Source organism: Pygoscelis adeliae, unplaced genomic scaffold (genome assembly GCF_000699105.1).
Source record: "Pygoscelis adeliae isolate BGI_AS28 unplaced genomic scaffold, ASM69910v1 Scaffold248, whole genome shotgun sequence".
Classification (NCBI taxonomy): Eukaryota; Metazoa; Chordata; class Aves; order Sphenisciformes; family Spheniscidae; genus Pygoscelis; species Pygoscelis adeliae.
The window spans coordinates 1,064,976-1,083,425 of record NW_008825302.1 but is presented as its reverse complement, the minus strand read 5'-3'; the positions used below and the strand labels follow the sequence as shown (position 1 = coordinate 1,083,425).

General features: G+C 43.5%; 2 protein-coding genes across 2 annotated transcripts in view; one reads left to right on the top strand and one right to left on the bottom strand.

Annotated features, from left to right (window-relative positions):
* The window catches only part of CTNNA1 (catenin (cadherin-associated protein), alpha 1, 102kDa), a 104,251-nt gene that overhangs the window by 37,642 nt on the left and 48,159 nt on the right, over positions 1–18,450 (top strand). Inside the window, exon 7 of the mRNA XM_009330012.1 lies at positions 18,332–18,412. Within this exon, the coding sequence (XP_009328287.1) occupies positions 18,332–18,412 (81 nt within the window). The remainder of the gene's footprint in view (positions 1–18,331; positions 18,413–18,450) is intronic.
* LRRTM2 (leucine rich repeat transmembrane neuronal 2) lies at positions 7,837–9,483 on the bottom strand. Its single transcript, XM_009330011.1, has one exon. The coding sequence runs from the start codon at positions 9,349–9,351 to the stop codon at positions 7,837–7,839; it is 1,515 nt and encodes a 504-aa protein (XP_009328286.1). The 5' UTR covers positions 9,352–9,483.

Genomic DNA, 18,450 nt, shown 5'->3' with positions numbered 1-18,450 from the left:
GGCTGAACATGAGCCGGCAGTGTGCCCAGGCGGCCAAGAAGGCCAATGGCATCCTGGCCTGTATCAGAAATAGTGTGGCCAGCAGGAGCAGGGAAGTGATCGTGCCCCTGTACTCGGCGAACTGGGGTTGTTTGGCCTGGAGAAAAGGAGACTGAGGGGAGACCTCATCGCTCTCTACAACTCTCTGAAAGGAGGTTGTAGCGAGGTGGGTGTTGGTCTCTTCTCCCAAGTAACTGGCGATAGGACCAGAGGAAACGGCCTCAAGTTGCGCCAGGGGAGGTTTAGATTGGATGTGAGGAAAAACATCTTTACTGAAAGAGTGGTGAAACATTGGACCAGGCTGCCCAGGGAGGGGGTTGAGTCACCATCCCTGGAAGTATTTAAAAGATGTGTAGATGAGGCGCTTAGGGACATGGTTTAGTGGGCATGGGGGTGTTGGGTTGACGGTTGGACTCGATGATCTTGGAGGTCTTTTCCAACCTTAATGATTCTTTATCAAGCAGTGGCACTGCATGCTCTTCAGGGGTAAGGATTAGTGGAAAAGAAAACCAGCGCTTTCTCTGTGTCTAGTTTGCTTGAGTATTCAACACACAATTAATAGAGCCTGCTGGGAGAAAACAGGGGTAAGTTACTCAAACAGCATTTAAAAGAAATACTTTGTTTTTTTTAAAAGGAAGATTTATTAGTTTCTTAAAATGTCCTGGTAGTAGAGAATACCACTTTAGTTTTGCTTGTGTGTGTATTGGAAGTGTTTGTGTTACGTACTGGGGAGAAGACCTTGTGTTTAACTCAAGATATATTCCCCTCTGGTCACTGTTCAGCTCCTAGCTGCTGTTTCTTACGCTGTGAAATCGGAAGGTCTCAAATGATTTCTGTGCATACTTAAGTCTTTGGTCTTGTCCTTTTAGCAGACTAAGAAAGAAGAAAGTCAAATTTCTTAGACCTTGTTGATTAAAATAATGTTTTGGTTACCTCTCAGCCCAGAAATGTTTGCTGAATGCCCTTAGTAGCCAAACCTCTTTAGTCATGCATCACAGAAATAAACGTGAAATTTTGTTAATGAGGGAATTGTAGTAATTTTTTTTTTGTTTCCTAGAATCATAGTATGGTTTGGGTTGGAAGGGACCTCTAAAGGTCATCTAGTCCAACCCCCCTGCCATGGGCAGGGACATCTTCAACTAGATCAGGTTGCTCAGAGCCCCATCCAACCTGACCTGGAATGTTTCCAGGGATGGGGCATCCACCACCTCTCTGGGCAACCTGGGCCAGTGTTTCACCACCCTCAGCGTAAAAAATTTCTTCTAAAATAACTCCCAGAGCACACGGTTCCTGATGTCAAATATGACAGATAGAGCTTTAATTATAGTACAATTGTTTTCCTAGTATCTTCATGGTGGTGAAATTGTTGATTAGGTAACGATGGTTTCATAAGGCTTTTTTCCTTAAGAATGGGTTACAGTAAATATTCACGTTAGGGTTTTATGGTGGATGAACACTTGGACTGAATTCTGTCCCTTAGCCTGTACACTCACCAGAGGAGGGAGTTGGCACTTTCCCAGATGTGCTGCAATTTTCAGTTCATTTGTGCAGTCCTCTCCAGTCAGATTCTTGAGTCTCAATTTTTTTGCAGTTGTCTTAACACAGCCTGCATCTAAAAGTAAGTTGCTAGTGATGTTGACATTTCCTTGTTACTAATTGGATTTAAAGGTTTTGCATAGTATATTCAGAATACTGTTTCTTCTGTTATGTATCTTACCTTTGCTTGTGAAAACAACTGGTTTTGCATGAGAGATGCTTTTTATCTTAAAATTAGTCTCTTTGAGAGTTTTAAGAAAATAGATTTATCATGTGCTTCTTTGAAGTATTAGAAGGATTTGAGAGGCAGTTAGCCAACTGACATTTAAAACCCTTGAGAACTTGTTCCAGCCAAACCTTTTGCAAAAAAGTAAATGCAGCTAAGGCTTAGTTACTAAAATGATTTTAGCTGGCAGTTCGGTGCATGCAATCCTCTTGGAACATCCTGAAACTTGTTCTTTTGTTCAGCTGTTGTATCAAGGCTTTTGGGTTGTGTCCGTGAACTTGTCACTTCTCTAAATCAGAAATCTTTCTCATGTTATTGAAGCACTGTGATTTTTGAACACCACGTTCATTGCGGTAGCCCATATAAAGAACACTTTTTGTACAGGGAATGTATTTCTGACACTTTCTAGGTGGCTGTAATTCAGAGCTGAAGTGATGTCTTGCTAGTTTGACATCTCTAAATGATACGGATTTTTTGTCCTCGCTAAATTCTTGGCAAGGTGGTCCTGTTGGAAACACCACACTCCTGGCTGGCACCGTGACCAACGGTTGGTCTACCAGGCGACCCAAGGGGAACACCCAGGGTTAGAGCCAGGTCTCAGCAGCTCTGCAGGCAGCCTCTGCTGGGGTGTGCCGAGGCTCACGCTGGAGAGGATGCTACTGCCTGTGCTGTTTCTGATGCAGATACTCACAGGGGTTCAGTCTCAAGGGCTGAGAGTTTGGCTTTGGTTTGGTTTTCACTCTCATCTTGCTTATACAAAGAATTTTTGCTTGTCAAGAGACATCATGTTTGAGGAGAACCCGTGCGGACCAGCTCATTTATTGTAGTAAAACAGAAAGTGCTGTATTTGATACCATTATGGCAAATGGACTGGTCCAAACCTGACTCATCTGCTTTGCGTAGTGCTGATGCGCTCTTAAACTGTAGAGGATGTAGACTGGTCTTTACGTATTGTGAAAGAATGAGCTTTTGACACCTCTGTTTGAAAAGGGAGGAAGAAAGAGGCAAATTCAGTTTTACAGTATACACAATTTTAATAACAAAATTTTTCTGTACACTGCACTTTGTTTCACTCCATTACTTACACCCCCTCCCACCAGAAAGTGGCTCTTTAAACACAATTTAAATACAGTGCATCTAAGACTCCTTCTTTTTGATCGCTGGTTGCTAAGCTGGTAGAATAGTTCACTCACTAATGTTTTCATGATGGTAAAAAGAAAAATGGGGTGGGTTTTGTTTGTTTGTTTACAAAGGAGTGGCTGAAGGATAGCAGGTGCAGCTTTTCACTGCTTACACCAGAGGTGCACAAGCTGCATGGTGTTTTGCCCTTAGCGCAAGTTTTGCCCTGTCTGAGGCTTGATGATATCCATCAAAGCTTCTGTTACCTTTCCCTAGATACCTCTCAAAAGGTTTTTATACAAGATGTGAAATGCTGAATTTCCAGATGACCCTGAAATGATCTTTAAGCATCCTGCTAGTGTGATGGCTTAAAAAGCGAAGCCTGGCACCAGTTCTAGTGTACAGGACTCTTTGCAATGGAGAAAGGTGGGGGGAGGGAGGAGCTGCTGCTGTGCAACTGCCTTTGATTTTTCTTGTTTCCTTGCTTGTTCCTTTTTGGGGGGGAGGAGAAATACTGTATCCCCCTCTGAAGTTTTATTTTCTATGGAAAACGTCATAAGAAAGATGAAATTCAGCTTCTGGGTGGATTTCATAGGTCTGAACAGATGGATTTTGATAGCTACGCAGATCACAAAATTAAATCAGCTTTATTTTCATTAAAGTAGTACAGAAATTAACTTAGACACATTAAAAATAAGTGTGAAGTGCAGATTTCTGGTTTAAAGCCACTGGATACTTCTGATTTTACATGTTAGCAATAGGCCACTGTCTTCGAAGGGAGGTAATGGGACATAAGCTCAGATGCTTAGATTTGCATGCAGGCTAGGCTTATCGCTGAAAAATCAGATAATTTCTGCTTGGGGGAAAAGCAAACAAAAACAAACATTGATACAGCAGCATTAATTATGTTTCCATCTGATAGAAAATGGGAGCTCTGTGCAGAGGAACACTTCAGCCGGAGACTAAACGCTAACCCATTTTACTCTTTATTGAGTAATTTTTAGTTGTGTGCATTTAAACGATGATCTAATGCAGAGCGACTAACGAGAGGGGAACTGAAAGCATTAATTCAGACCTGTTCCAGTATGATGACTCAAAAATTGAACTTGTGCTGCGAGGTTTGCATTTCACTGATGCAAGGGTGGGGAGGAGGAAAAGCTGGCTGGAGATCAGTGCGGCTGGAGGATATCTTTGGATGGGATGAGGATCTCGAGAGCAGTAGAAAAAATTTTCATTTTTAAGAAGCCCTGAACACTTGCATGAGGCTGTGCCCAGAGGTGGTGAAGCACCTATAATACCATTTAGTATCTGCAGAAACTGAGGCTGTGCAACAGAGATGATATTTGGAGAGACCAAGTTAACAACCTCTTGGCATCAGCCAGTGCTCATACTGAACTATGATGAATTTAAACCAAATCATCATGGTTCTTGTTCCGTAAACAAAATAAATCAGAGACTGCTGAGTGATGCAATTATTACAATGCCCTCCTCGCCTAGAAGAGTCACAAGCGATTGAGAATGGGAGACAGTAACTTCTTAAAAAATAAATAAATAAAACAAAAATTGACAGCCTCTGGTCGTGTCCTTGTGTAGAGCGATGGCTTTGCCTGCTGTTAGCTGTCCCTCCTAAGGGAATTCAAGTTGACTTCACTGTTAATGTCTGACATTCTGTGAGTTTTATGATACCCGTTACCCTAAATGTAATGTTTGCGGAATTGCTTTGCCTACGCCTGGAACCTGGCAACAAATGGTTTTGGAAATGGCAGGCATAAAGCACGGCATTTGGGAGATTGGCTGTGTATTAGTGTGTAGTACAGAGCATCAAAGTAAAATTGAGCAGTGCCGTGGTAGGCTGTGTCTGCTGGCCTCCTGCTTCGTGGTCTGCAAACCAAGGCAGCCCTGCAGGACCAGTGGAAACTGGGGATACTGGTGGGGGAGAGAAGCTGGGCGCCTGGGTGTGTTTGCTTTGAGAGACACTGGAACAGTGCTTTAATGCTTGGAAAATTGGTATGAGTGGCTGGGGTGGAGAAGAGGATTAAATCCAGCATTGCTGGAACATCTGTCTTTACTCTTCTTGGGCATAATTATAAGCTAATAAAGATGGAGTGGGCTTCTGCGCAGAGCTGGGGTATTGGGAAAGCACCTCCTCGGGAGGAACCTCAGCGCTTCAGTCAGGCGGCCACTTCTCGTTACTGTGCAGAAGAGTGACGTGGTACCTTTTGAACTGTCTTGCAGCAAGGGTTTCTGCTGGGCATGGAGGAGAAAGGTGGAATTCCTTCTTGCAAATGCAGCTGAGGACACCAGAGTTCAGTATTGACATCTGATGGTTGATGATAGTGTAGCAAGATTATTGGCTGCCAGTATAATTAATGAGGTCAGTTATAACTTTGTCTCTGCTGGTACCCCACAGCTGTACCTGAAAATCATTCCCAAAAGCGTCTGCTTTCCAGTTCCACCCGGTGCAGACCGTTGTGTTAGTTAACACAAGGTAAGGGAGGTGCACAGGCAGGGGCAGGTTGCTGCTGAGATAGTGATGCACGCTCGCCTGCCCGGAGGAGAGCAAAAGCCTGGACATAAGGGAAGAGCTGTGAGCACTTACTTGTGATAAGGAATGAAGCAAGTCTTTCTACAAGCAGCTAAATACCCTTAGATGCCAGTACATTTTTGTACTTATCAGCTTAGGTCTGGCCTTCTGTCTTACGTGGGACTTAATCATACAGAATATTTGCTCTTTGTCCACCTGCCCTGCAGGATTTATTGTATTCAGTTAAAAGCAGTAATTGATTTCCTAGAATAGGTGTAAATCGGCTCATCGTAGTATAAACAGTTAGGAGGGTTCAGAGTTATCTCTATGGAAAACTATTAGGCTTCACTGAATCTCTTCCATTAAAGTACAGAGTCACAGGAAGTAAACAAAATACTTGTATTATAATAAGGGCACTGTATGTAAAAGTAAAATGATGAAAATTAATATCTTCAAAACCAGTAATTGAAAAATCTTTATGTAAAATCTTAACAGAAGTCACACTTGCCTTGGACGAATTCATTTCACAATAAAACATCAAACTTGTATAATTGCACCCTAAATACCTCACTAAGTGGTAATACAGATATATAAAAGCAGAGTGAAATAGCAAACAGATTTTTATGCAGTGATTTTTCTGTTTAAAAAGTTTGCGGAATAGTTTAGTACAACACAATTAGCATACTGTAATTACCGATTTGTTCAAGGTATGTCAACACTGTGAGGAATTTCTTTTCTTCATCCGTGTGTGCTGGTAATTGTTTAACATTGCAGCATTGGACACAACACTTTTTTTTTTAGTTACACATATGTGTGTGTATATATAAAAAAAAAAAAATTCTATCCCTCTGGTCCTTTTAGCTTTGGTTAGAACATTTACAATATTTGAGCAGTTGACTTAAAAATAATGTAATCCTTTGCAGACCCCCCCGCCCCCCGCCCCCGTGGCATCTGAGTACCACTGTCGCTGCATAGATCTGCAAATATTTACATATAATTTCATAATATAGTATAAATAGCAATATGGTACTTCTGGCTAAAGAAATCAAATTACTCCTTAAGAATGAGGTGCGCGTGTGTGTATATATATATTTATATATGATTTTTTTAAATGGCATACTAGTTTAGATTCTGTCCCATATCGAGTAAGAAACAAAACATTTTTCAGTGAACTATTCTATAAACTAATTATTTTCCTAACTTATCAGAAGATACAGGTTTTTTTTTTAAACTGGTAATTACCTTGAATTTTGGAAGAGGTGGATAAGTGAGAGCTTATATTACAGGGGCTAATTCTGTCTCCAGAGAAACCAGTGGAGTTAGTGCATGAAAATAGCTTCCAGGCAAGAGGAAGCCTCAGCTGGGGGGGCAGCGGGGGGACAAAGAGAGGCTTCTTCCTTCCTTCCCTCTTCTTAACCTCGCGGTTGATGTTTACTTTTAATTAAGAAAAACTCGCATTAAGGGTATTTACACATGAAAAGGTGTTGAAATGCCATTTATTCATAGTCTTAAGTAATTAGCCTGAATTCATGAAAAGCATCATCAAGTCAAACCAGAGAGCTGATAAGAATTGAATGCACTTAATATTTAGAATTGATCCTGTCGTACTGAGCCTTCCTAAATGAGCTACGCTGCCTACTTTGTAAGCGCCTGGAGAGTCGTCCTGCTAATTTGTGATCGTCCTGCTAATTTGTGACCGTGTGAACTGCTCCTTTCTGTATCCGTTGTGAGCTTTAGCGAGGACTGTTTAAGCAAGCCCAACTATGAATGCAGATAGGAAAACTGTATTTAAAATAAATTCACCGGTCCCCGATGCACTTAAATCCCCACCTGGACCTTCGTTGCTCTTTTTTTGTTTCCCCTCCCCTCTTTTACTGGAGTGAAATTATCAGAGGAGGAAAATTTTCCTCCACGGCTGCCTTTAAAGTGAATGGAGCCAGCTGGAGTGTTTGGGATCCTACAGCTGCAGTGGAACAAACGGAGCGTATGTCCCCCTGCAGATCTCTGTACAGATATCCAGTATCCTTCCCCTCAGAGTGTTTTCATTAGAAAAAGTAGAATATGGAGACTTGGGTAGAAATGTTTACACACAGTCATATAATTACATAACATGAAACACTTTACATAGTTTGAGGTGAGCATCTTTTTAGACTTTTAAACATTAGGAGTGCAAGTTTAATGTAATCATTGCTTCTTTAACACTGAAAATATTATGGATTTATTTTTTAAAAAACTTAAAAATACTGCACCACTCCATAAACAATGTTTCCATTAAGTAGCTTGGAAAATTAGGCTTTATGTCAACATTTGTAAAAATTAGAATCTGATGTAGGTCCCCTACAATTTTAAAATAGGTTACTTATCTGATTTAATTTTTGATGGCATGTAGGTATTATACTTCACATTCTTTATATGGCAGCTGCTGACACTTGCACTGTCCATAGCCGTTGATGATGATGAAGGGTCCTTCGTGGGTGGGTTCGTATTCATTATAGGGTCCTTGGTCTGACATGTTTGCCATATGCAGCCGTGTTTGGGATCGGAGCTGCCTGTGGTTTTGAATCATTGAGCACTGCCTAATTCTTCTTAATGTGGGAGGGCAGCACTTCCTGGAGATGAACACTATAAAAATGATAAAAAAGAAAGAAAACAATAAAGCCATTGTTCCTGTAATTACCCTCTGAGTGAAGATGGCATTGTTTGGCTCGGGGAAATGTTCTTCGGTGGTAACGACCATGCCTGCTGTAGTTGGAATCTCTTTGTCTCCCATATGGAAATGAGAAGAGCTTATTCTTTTCGTGTACTCGGTAGTCGGAACTGCATAAGTCGTAGCCACGGGCGTAACAACAGTTGATAAATTCCAGCAAAGCTGAAAACCATAGACTGCATCCAGAATATCCTCTCCCTGGGTGTGGTCGGGGCTGTGGCAGAGGATGGAGTGCTCCCACCGACCTTGGAAGCCACTCAACCATGTGGCCAAGGCGCAGATCTTTGGGCTGCATTCCCACAGATTGCCGGAGAGGCCCACGGTGGTGAGGGATGTCAGTGAACTTAGGATCTTGGAATCCAGAGTGGTGAGCTTGTTGTTATCCATTAGGAGGGTTTTAAGGTTAGGCATAGTTTCAAAGACGGTTAGGTCGATGGCTTTGATTTCGTTTCCAGTCAAATCGAGCTTTTCTAAGGTGCCCCAGGTCCACTCCATCCCACATGTCAAGTTGCTAATTTTGTTCCACTGCAAGAAGAGAGTGTGCAGGCTGCTCAGCCGGAGGAAGTGAGCAAAATTAATCTTTGTCAGCTGGTTGTGCTCTAGGTGAAGCTCTCTCAGCTTGATTAATCCCGCAAATCCATTGCGAGCCAAACTTCGCAAGCGGTTTGTGCTCAAATCCAGGAACTCCAGGCTACGACAGTCCCAGAACAGGCGGACCGGGATGGTCCGCAGGGAGTTGGAACGCAAGTGCAAGGTCTGTAGCTTGCGAAGGCCGTAGAAGAGCTCGGGGTGCAGAGAGGATAACTGATTAAAAGAGAGGTCCAAATTCTGCAGGTTAAGCAGCTGGCTAAAAGTTGTGTTTGGCAAATGAAAGATTTTGTTGGAACTTAAGACTAATTCCTTAAGTTTATACAGTCCTTGAAAAGAATCTTCTCTGACTGTTGCAATTTGATTATGATCTAAGTGAAGCCAAGTAAGTTGACTGAAGCTTGCAAATTGATCCCTTTCAAGTTCAGAAATATAATTGTGCCTCAGTGACAAACCTAGCGAGCCCTTTTCAGTGGTGTTTGGCACTGAGTGAAACCCCTGAGAGTCACAGTAAAAGAGCAGCTTCTCACAGCGACATTTTGGTGGACAAGCCATGCCCAAGGCAGGCAGCATTTTTAAAACCATACTCATTGCATATAGTGCTGCCAGCATACGAGCCCCTAATGGCCACTTGAAATGTAAGCCTGCAGAATATAATTTAGGAAAACAACAAGATAGGATAGCCTTATCAGTATACTTTGAACATCACGATGGAAGATTTCACTGCAGATAACATTGCCATGCATTTCCGACAAGCTAATTCTAAATGCAAGAAAAAACTTACTACGAAACACAGAATACTCGGATATTACACTTAGGATGAGTCTTTATCTCTATTACGGAGGATTACAGTGTCACAATTGGAAAACATTTTTTTTCATAAGGTTCAGTGCAGAAAAATTTGCTTTAGCACCTAACTGCTCCTTTAAAGCATAGCCGGTCATTCATTACACAAGGTATATAGAAACGCAGGAACTTACCCATTCTTTTGAGTACATTGGAGGTTGCATTCAGTCGTAGTTTTAGACTCAACGCGGTGAGTCTGTAAAAGGCTCTAATGTAAAGTAGCCTTTGAATAATTTACTGGGTTTAGTGTCCTTTGATATTAGTGCAAAACTGAATCCACGATGCTCTCTTGGAATATTCCTTTTGAAATCACTGGCTTGATCTCCTCTGACAGGTCTGCAATTTTTAAATCAATGCTTAATACAAGTTTTCATCCTCTGTGGCTGCTCAGCTGTTTAATTGAAGCTCACGTTTTCTTTTTCCGCAGCTGTGGCTTCCTTTAGTCCTAACTTGTTGATGGCAGATGGGTGGCTTATTGCTGAGAGAAGCTCCTGTAGTAGCATGAGTGCATTTACTGAAAAGCTTTTCAGGGAAGCGGTACAAGAATGGATTTGCTTATGCGCTGCGACCACACAGGGCTGTATATAGGCTGACGTCACCTGGTGACGTTCCTTTTGTTTGGGTTTTCCAGAAGCTTTGCTGTTTTAAAGCAGTGTGGTGCATACTGTGATCGTGTTAAAGACCACTGATAGAGGGGGGAAAAAAATCAACGGTAGGAGTCCTTCGTCCCCACGATAGAAGGAATAGGAAAGACTTGCACCACCCCGCTCCCCCTCCTACATCTGTACTGGCTGTATTCAGCTGGCATTAAAAGCAGCGCAGAGCTGCGGCTGGAAGTGCCTCAGTGCTAGCTGCTGCCAGTTTTCTGTTAAATATCGCTGCATAAAAGGAACTTTTAGATGCAAAGTATGCACAGTTTGAACAGAGGATGCTGGTTAGCACCAGCTTTTCGCGGAGGTGAGAGGGATTTAGCAGCTTAAAGCTCCGTGTAATAACTGTGTGACTGTGGTCCCTGCAAAAGCGGTAAAGGGAGAGAACAGTCATTTAGATGAAGGTGGTGTGTCAAAAAGTACAGCGCATAGCCCGGGAGAAAAGGACAGGAGCAAACACTTCAAGCAATGAGAAATTTCTGGAAAAAGCAAAGCTTGCGTTAGGGCACAGGAAGAATTTCATTGGAATCCAGCTTGACAGCATGCAGTTATGAAACTAGAAAATCTATTTTTTTTTTTTCCCCCCGAACAGTGGCTTTTGTACTTGCTTTTTCCTGGGGACTGGAGCGCAGGAGAAGTCGTGAGGCTGACATCTATCGTCAGAGCAGTTTGAGGGCTTCCTTGTGGTAACCGATTACATTCTAGTGTTATATGGCCCCCGTGAAAGGGGGAGCGTTACTTCCGTTCGCATCTCACTGCGGGGTAGGTCCATAACAGTTATCCCGCATGTTTTAGAGTTGCAGAAATTTGCATTTGCAGAAATGGTGACCCTGCAAAGCTGTCCGCACTGTTACAGCTGAGCCTGTCTCTGGCCGGAGTGTGCACGTACAGCGTGGAGGAGGCAAATGTGCTGTCATGGCTGCTTGCTTTAAAAGTTCATTGCCCTTTTATCTGGAGCAAACTCTCCTCTGGGAGAGCTGGTACTGAAAGGTAAATGAACAGACTTGATTTAAATTTGTTTTTAGGATTTTTGCATGCATGTGCAGGAAAGCCTTCGGAGGAGCTGCTCTGGCCTTGACTCGATGTGGATGAGGCAGGGGGGCGTTAGCTTCCTGCTCCAAGCAACTTGGATAAGCTTTTTTATTTTTACCTTGAAATAGAAAGCAACAGTGTAGTAGAAGACACTTGAAAATGTTTGCTCTGTAGCGGCGAGGTATCACTTACAACCTCGAGATATAGGATGAGCTGAGAATAACAAACTTCCTGTGCTGATGGAGGAAGATGATGAATTGTGTCAAAAGAAGATTTTGAAATAAAACAGCTGTTTACCCTTTTTATTAAGCTTTGGTTCCTTAGAGGTACTTATTTAAACTAAGACTTGCTGTTTTCTGCCTGCTTCTCCCTTCGCTGTCCCGTGGCGTAATTGTAATACTGACTGCGGTACGTCCTTCTTGTGGTGGGCTGGGCTGTCCTGAGCAGACTGCAGGGAAGTGCTCAGTGGGAAGTAAAGGGATGGAGAAGGTGAACTCTTTAAAAATACACAAACAAAAAGAAAACCTCAAACCCACCCAAAAAACAAAGCAACCCCCCTCCCCCCCATCAGGAAAGTAATTATCTTTAATGATAAAGCAAATCAGGAAATGCTAGATAAATTTCTTCAATTGCTATGCCATAGTAAATACTTTCACGTTTGCTCTAGAGTGAAATACATGCAAAAAAATACATAAACCTATTTAAAAAGTTTTTTCACATTCTATGTTCTCTGTATGAAAAGTACAGAAGCTGAAATCCAGCCTTAGCTGTCAGTTGCCAGCTGTCTGAACTACTGCAGCAAAGTACCTGTGGTTGCGCTTCCCATAGCAGCTCATCCAGTGCAAAATCCTGATTTGAAGCGTTGATTTGAATTTTAATAACATTTAAATACAATAGCATAACACTTAAAAATAACATTCCAAAGGGTGTAATTAATGAAATGACAACAGCTATAAGGTCAAACGTTACTCCTCTCCTGTGCTACCTCTTTTTCTCTATTAGCAGGAGGCTGAATTTAGGTATCTTTTGGAAGCGTTTTGCTTTTCTGCATCAGTATCTGTTGGTAGGTTCCTCCCACATTAAGATTGTGTAATTTGGCACAGAGTTAAGAGTTAATGTTCAAACATGGTAAGTTGCTTCCTTTCTAAAGCTCTCCATTCTTTGGCCTGTAACCAAACAAGGGCTATTTAGCACCTTGCCAGAGAGTTTCCTGTTTGGGAAACTGTTAATGTGAACTTTATGGGTGCTTTTCTTAGGGAAACATGTTTTTTTATGTGCACTTGTCGTGAAAAAACAGATATTACCAAAAGCGTACATCTGATTCTCTTAAGTCTGGAACTCTGCGGTAATAGTCACGTTGTTCCTTGGGAGCTGTCTGGGGTGTTGAGGTGTAATAGGCTGGGAATAAACCCCAGCTGCCCGTAAAACTCACGTGGTTGCGTTTCTCCCAAGACTGAAAGCTCGCTTGCATGCTGAGGAAAATCACGTACGAGTGCCATCTGGGGACTTCTGCCAGAAAGGGTGCTTTGAAGTAACGGCCCGAATTGTCACACGCAACACGGAGAGGGACAATGGCATGTCTGCCTCAGGAATAAGCTTGCTAGGACCAAATAACCCTCTCGGGGGCTTCTCACTTACCCCACTCCTTGAGCAGCAGCAGAACTGGTTTTCCTGCTAAACGCATGCACTGGAAAAGTAGAATTGCACCCTGAGGCTAGCGTTGTCATTTAGTTAGGCTGACATCTTGTGGAAGCCTTCCTAGTGTATTAAGAACAACAAATAAGCTAATTTTACTTGAGGTAGATGTGGGCTGCCTGACTTTCTTGTGCTGTGAGCTTGGAGGATGGCAAGCCCTGGAGTTGCAGGTGAGGCTGGGGCACCCGGGATTTGCAGCCAGGCGCATGGCACCATGCGAAGAGACAGCTCGCCCTTCTGCCTGAAGAATTGAATGTGTTAATTTTTGCTGGATGTTAGCACGTTGGGGATCACGGGAGTATTTGCTGCTTTTTTTGCTACAAGATAGCCTTCATGCTATGTCAGTAAGGCTGTGAGGTGAAGGAGACGAGCACAGACGTGTGGCTGTAGTATTACTGTGCATGTACTGTCACTTGGGATGTGCTACCATGGAGCTGGGTTAGCGGTGAGCCCCAAGAAGTGGACACACAAGAAAAAGGCGTGTCCAAGGCGATGTACCTTCAACAGATGTGTCCAGCTTTTCAGGCTAGCCGCAGAGCTCCTTTGTGTGACGGCAGTGGGAGGGATGGGACAGGGCACCATAGGTTGGGTGTGAATTGTCTTCCTGGGAGCAAAGGACACACGTATGCTGCAGCGTGGCATGGTGACTGTCGCCTCCCTGACTGGCAGCTCTCTGCCCCTGGCACTGGTTGCACATTTTGATTACTCTCTGCCCCTGCACAAGCACAGGAGCCAGCCTTCCCCTCTCCATCAGTGCTGCGGGGAGCGTGGAGCCACCATGGCTGCAGCCCGGCAGTAGGGAGGGACGTTGGGGTGGGAGCAGCACAGCGCAGCAGGCTGTGCCAGAGGGGGAGCCCAGGCGCCTTTATTCTGATTAAGGTTCTTGCTGAATCCTAGACGATGCCATGCAGCCTCCATGCTTTGGTGAGCTATGGGCTTGCCATGGGAGACTCCTTCCTGCAACAAACCAGTGTATAGTCCTGCTTCCTCAACCAGCAGACCTCAGATATGAAAACACTGTTGAAATTCAGGTGTGTCATACTTCGCCGCTTACCCTTCCTGGTCTTGAATCAGCACTATTATATCTGGAATTTGTTGGCAGCCCTAATATCATGGTAATAGAGGGGTATGGCCAGTTATCCTTTGTAGACATGCAATTAGGCTAGGTGTCAAGGCAAGAATGAAGCATGTGACAAACTGAATCTGAGCACTAAATCTCCTGCCTCCCCATGAAGCACAGCTCAGCAGTGGCGTGCTGACGTACAGCTGCCTTTGCCACTGCCTGCCCAGAGGAAGGTATGCCAAACACTCATTTTTCACTTACTAAATCACCATCATTTACCACGATGCTGCCTGTTGTACAAACAGCTCAGAAGACAATTCACAGATTACCTGAAGCAGAAATCTCTCCGCGAACCATCTCTTTCAGGTAACTGCGTGGTGGGTGGCAGGCAGGGCAGTGGTGGCTCTCAGTCATGCAGCAGTGGCACATCTGGCTCACATCTGGGTGCTGATTTGGGGAGGATGGATGCTGGGCTCTGCAGGGGTGGGTGTGCTGTGAGGGCCGGTGCTGGGCAGGAGGCACCGTTTCTCTCAATAGCTCTGTGCTCTTAGCTTTACCTAAACTGATGATGAACCATTGAGATTAACAATGAAAGTTTTTGATGTTTAGCTATAAAAACATGGCTTTGTGAGTAACTCATTGTAACACGTGCACTGCTGATCCTGGTGGCTTTAAGACAGCATTCATGCACCGCCACCATTGTGCTCTGTTACCTTTAGAAATCAGTTGGGGTTAGATTTTAACATCAGTAGCTGTAGGAAAAACTCGGTTTGTTGTTGTTGGTGGTTGTTGTTGTTGTTTTAATTCAGATGGCAGGCCTACAAAGGGAACGCTTTGTGACAGAGATGGTGATTCCACTTGCCTCCCTGTATACAAATCCCCTTTCTTTGCTTTAAGCCATTAAAGCAAACCCTAGTGGGGATAGCTGTGGAGCTGGAACAACAAGATGAGACAGTGACTGCTTGTATTGCTTTCCAAGTAGGGTAGCAATGATGGTAGAAGAGCAGAGATTACGGGAGGTGGGGGAAATGAGCAATTTTTAACACCAATTCTAGCCTCTTTGATAAAGATCTGATTTAATTTAAAGTAAATTTGCACTGTGGCTAAACTTATTATCCCTGATACTGGACAGAGCTTGTGGTATCATACTGCAAAATGACTGACATGGTCAACATGACCCTATTAAATCTACTGAATCTATTAGCTGCTTACTGACTGCAGAGTGTGTGATTCCCTCAGCAGAGTTTTGTGCTGAATATCTAAAAATCCTATTACTAATCTGAATATTCAGCCTTCGTTATTGTGAGTCCTCCTAATCCCATGGATAAGACAAGCTGATAGCTGGGATGTGTTGTGCTGCCGGGTCATTAGTTGGCTTCTCAGTGAAAGTTTAGACTAGAAATAAGGACCAATTTTTTAGTAGTAAGGGTAATTGGTTACTGGAACAAATTACCCAGAGGTGGTAAACTGTCACTTGGGGCCTTTAAAACACAATTTATTACTTGAGAGAGAGAGACTAGCTCAAACAGGACTTGTTGAGCTGTAGAGTGGAACCAATGGGTAAAATTCATGGGGCGTGTGGGAGCCTGGACAAAGTGACTGTTGTGGTCAAGGATCATCTTCAATGTTTTTATGTGCCCTGGAGGGTTCGTGCAGCCGCAGGCTGTATGGCTCTTCATGTGCTCCAGTGACCACTGTCCCACTAGCTGCCTCCACTTGGACCTAATTGGTCCCACAGTTAGTGTTTTATGTTTCATTTTATGCAAAAAGGTCAAGAAACTGCAGATGGGTAAAACTTGACATCCTTGTCTCCGGGCCAGGACCTTGGTTAGAACTGGCTGTGATGATTTAAGATGTTGATGACAACAGGGTCTCTGTAGCCGCAGAGGTGCGAGCGTCTGTCGTGTTTGTCCTGTTCTGCCCCGCTGCACCAGCCCTAATGAAGGAGCCTGGCACTTAATATGTGCTAAATTGTTAAATTACCGCAGCTAAATTAGCAGGGCGTTTTATGTTGGAACCTTCAGAAGGAAATTCTGTTAATATTTTTGATGAGCTTCTGTACTAAAATTTCTGAATGCCAACAAGGTGGAAATAAACTGGAGCTGCCTTGCTAAAATCTAACGGGTTTAGATTCTACAGCTCTTTCTGTGCTAATATGTGGTGTAGCTTAATAGGAACGGATCAACAGTATGAAATTGGTGCTGCTTAGGCTCTAATGTATGCATTGCGTGCTTTTCAGGGCATTTTACGTAGGACTGGCTGTGGTCTGGTCTCATGAACTGAGTGGTCATTAGTGGAAGCCATCTCTCGGTTTTCCTCTCATCCAAAAGGCATCTGGTCCTCGTGCACCAAGGCTGTTCTGGGCTGTGAAGCCAGGGACAGCAAAGTGGAAGTGATGGGTGGACTCGCTTCAAAAGCGTGCTCCTGCTTCGCATTAAAATGGTAATGTAGGGGCACCCAGGCAGAAGTAAAATAGTACTTCTTGGAATAGCTGAATGTTTGGCTTTCTGCATAACAGATGAGTATATGTCTTAGATCCAAAGATATTCCTGGAAAAAAATGCCCGTGTGTACCGGGGGGGTGCCATGGGTTCAGTAAAATGGTCACGTTGCAATAGGTAAACTGGTGTGAAAGCACCAGAAAGAGCATGCAGCTGCAATTGCAGGTTGATGTCTCAGAGCAGGCATTTTGTTTGTGCAGTGCCAGTTGGCAGGTTTCAGATTTTCGGGTGAATCACCCGCTGTGAGGAGCCCGCTGCCCGCAGCGGGGTGCAGGCAGTGCCCACTGCCACCAGCGCGCTCGGAGCTGTGGCTTGGGACAAAGTGATCGCGTTCAGTGCAAGCTGAATGGGGACTTCCTAGCCTGACTGCATTTTGGTTTTCATATCCACCAAGCATGGGAACAGCAAAGTGTTCAATAAGTAAGTAGCATTAATCTTCACTTTATTTAGAGACGTCGGCTTTGATTTTTGAATGTGGAGTGAAGAATGGGCCAACACCAGGTCTGCTGAAGGCTGTGGCATAGTTAGAATGAGCTACTGGTTTTAATTTCAGTCACTTTTCAGTTACCTTTAGTGATGAGAATCAAATTACTTGATCAGGGAGGTGACAAATCTTCAATAATTCATTAAACTATAATGACATCACAACATCCTAATCTTCCCCCCCCCCCGATTTTGTTTAATTTTTTTCCGCTGTAGAGTGGACTCCATATTTTAGATTCAAGGCTGCTCATCCAGGTATTTCAAACTAGCCTGTCACTTGGAGAATTGATAACTGGCATACCCTCACTTTAGTGCCACTAAATGGTTTTTCTTCTCAACAGGATAATTATATTGATCGTGGCTTAGAACTTCAGAAATTGGACTGTGGTTGCATAAAGTGTGTTTCAAAACTCTAATACAAGCTATATTATGCAGAAGAAAAAACCTCCCAGCAAAACCAGACCACCACCATTGTTTTATCTAACACTCCCAATTTGATACAAATTAGGATATTTTCGACCCAGTGCCTGCTGAAAAAGAGAGAAGCTGTCACTGCTTCTTGGCCCCCTGCCCTCTCTTTAACACCAGGGCTAATGCAAAACTTGCTGTATCAAACCTTGGCGAAATCCAGCTCTCAGCGGGTGGGCCTGGATACTTAACTTGGAAATGTTGGACTTCATCCCTGACAAATGTTTTATAAGGATTTTACCTTTAAGATAATTGGGTTTTGGCTTTTGACTGCCTGCTCAAGAGCAGTCTTCTGTGGTAGTTGGGTATGAAGGTGTTAAGGGAGCGCTGTTGTATTGGATGTGCAGCCCTGTGGACCGCTTGCATGGTGCCCATACCTGCAGGTTGAAGGCAGCGTGCGAGATGTTTGCCTTGGGCGATCTCGACAGCCGAGGCCGTAGAAGGTTGAGGATTGAAGCAGGGCTGTTCTGGGCTTGATGCAGAGCCAGCTGTGGCGTGGTTGACTGAGCTGACAGAAAAGAGAAATCTAAAACTCAGAGGTTGAATATGGTCTCCAGCTGATAGGGAGCAAAAAGTCTAGATTTATGAAACCATTCTTTTCTTCTGAAAGAAAGCTGAAGAGTGTTAAAGGTAGAATCTTAAGATGTCAGATGTTCCTGTACTGCTCAAACCAGCCAGGAAGAGAGTGCTTTAGCAGGGAGGTGGAGACTTTACTTCTAGCGTGCATAATCACTTAACCAAAAAAACCCGAAAAACCAACAAACAAAGATGCTGACAGTGTACTTGAAATGAATAATATTGGTTTTACTTTGAGACCCTGAATACCCGTTTACCTCTTTGTCTCTTGTTTTTCAGGCTGGACGCAAAGAAAGAAGTGATGCACTGAACTCTGCAATTGATAAAATGACCAAAAAGACCAGAGACTTGCGCAGACAGGTAATTAATATATAAAGTTGATACTGTTGAGACAAACG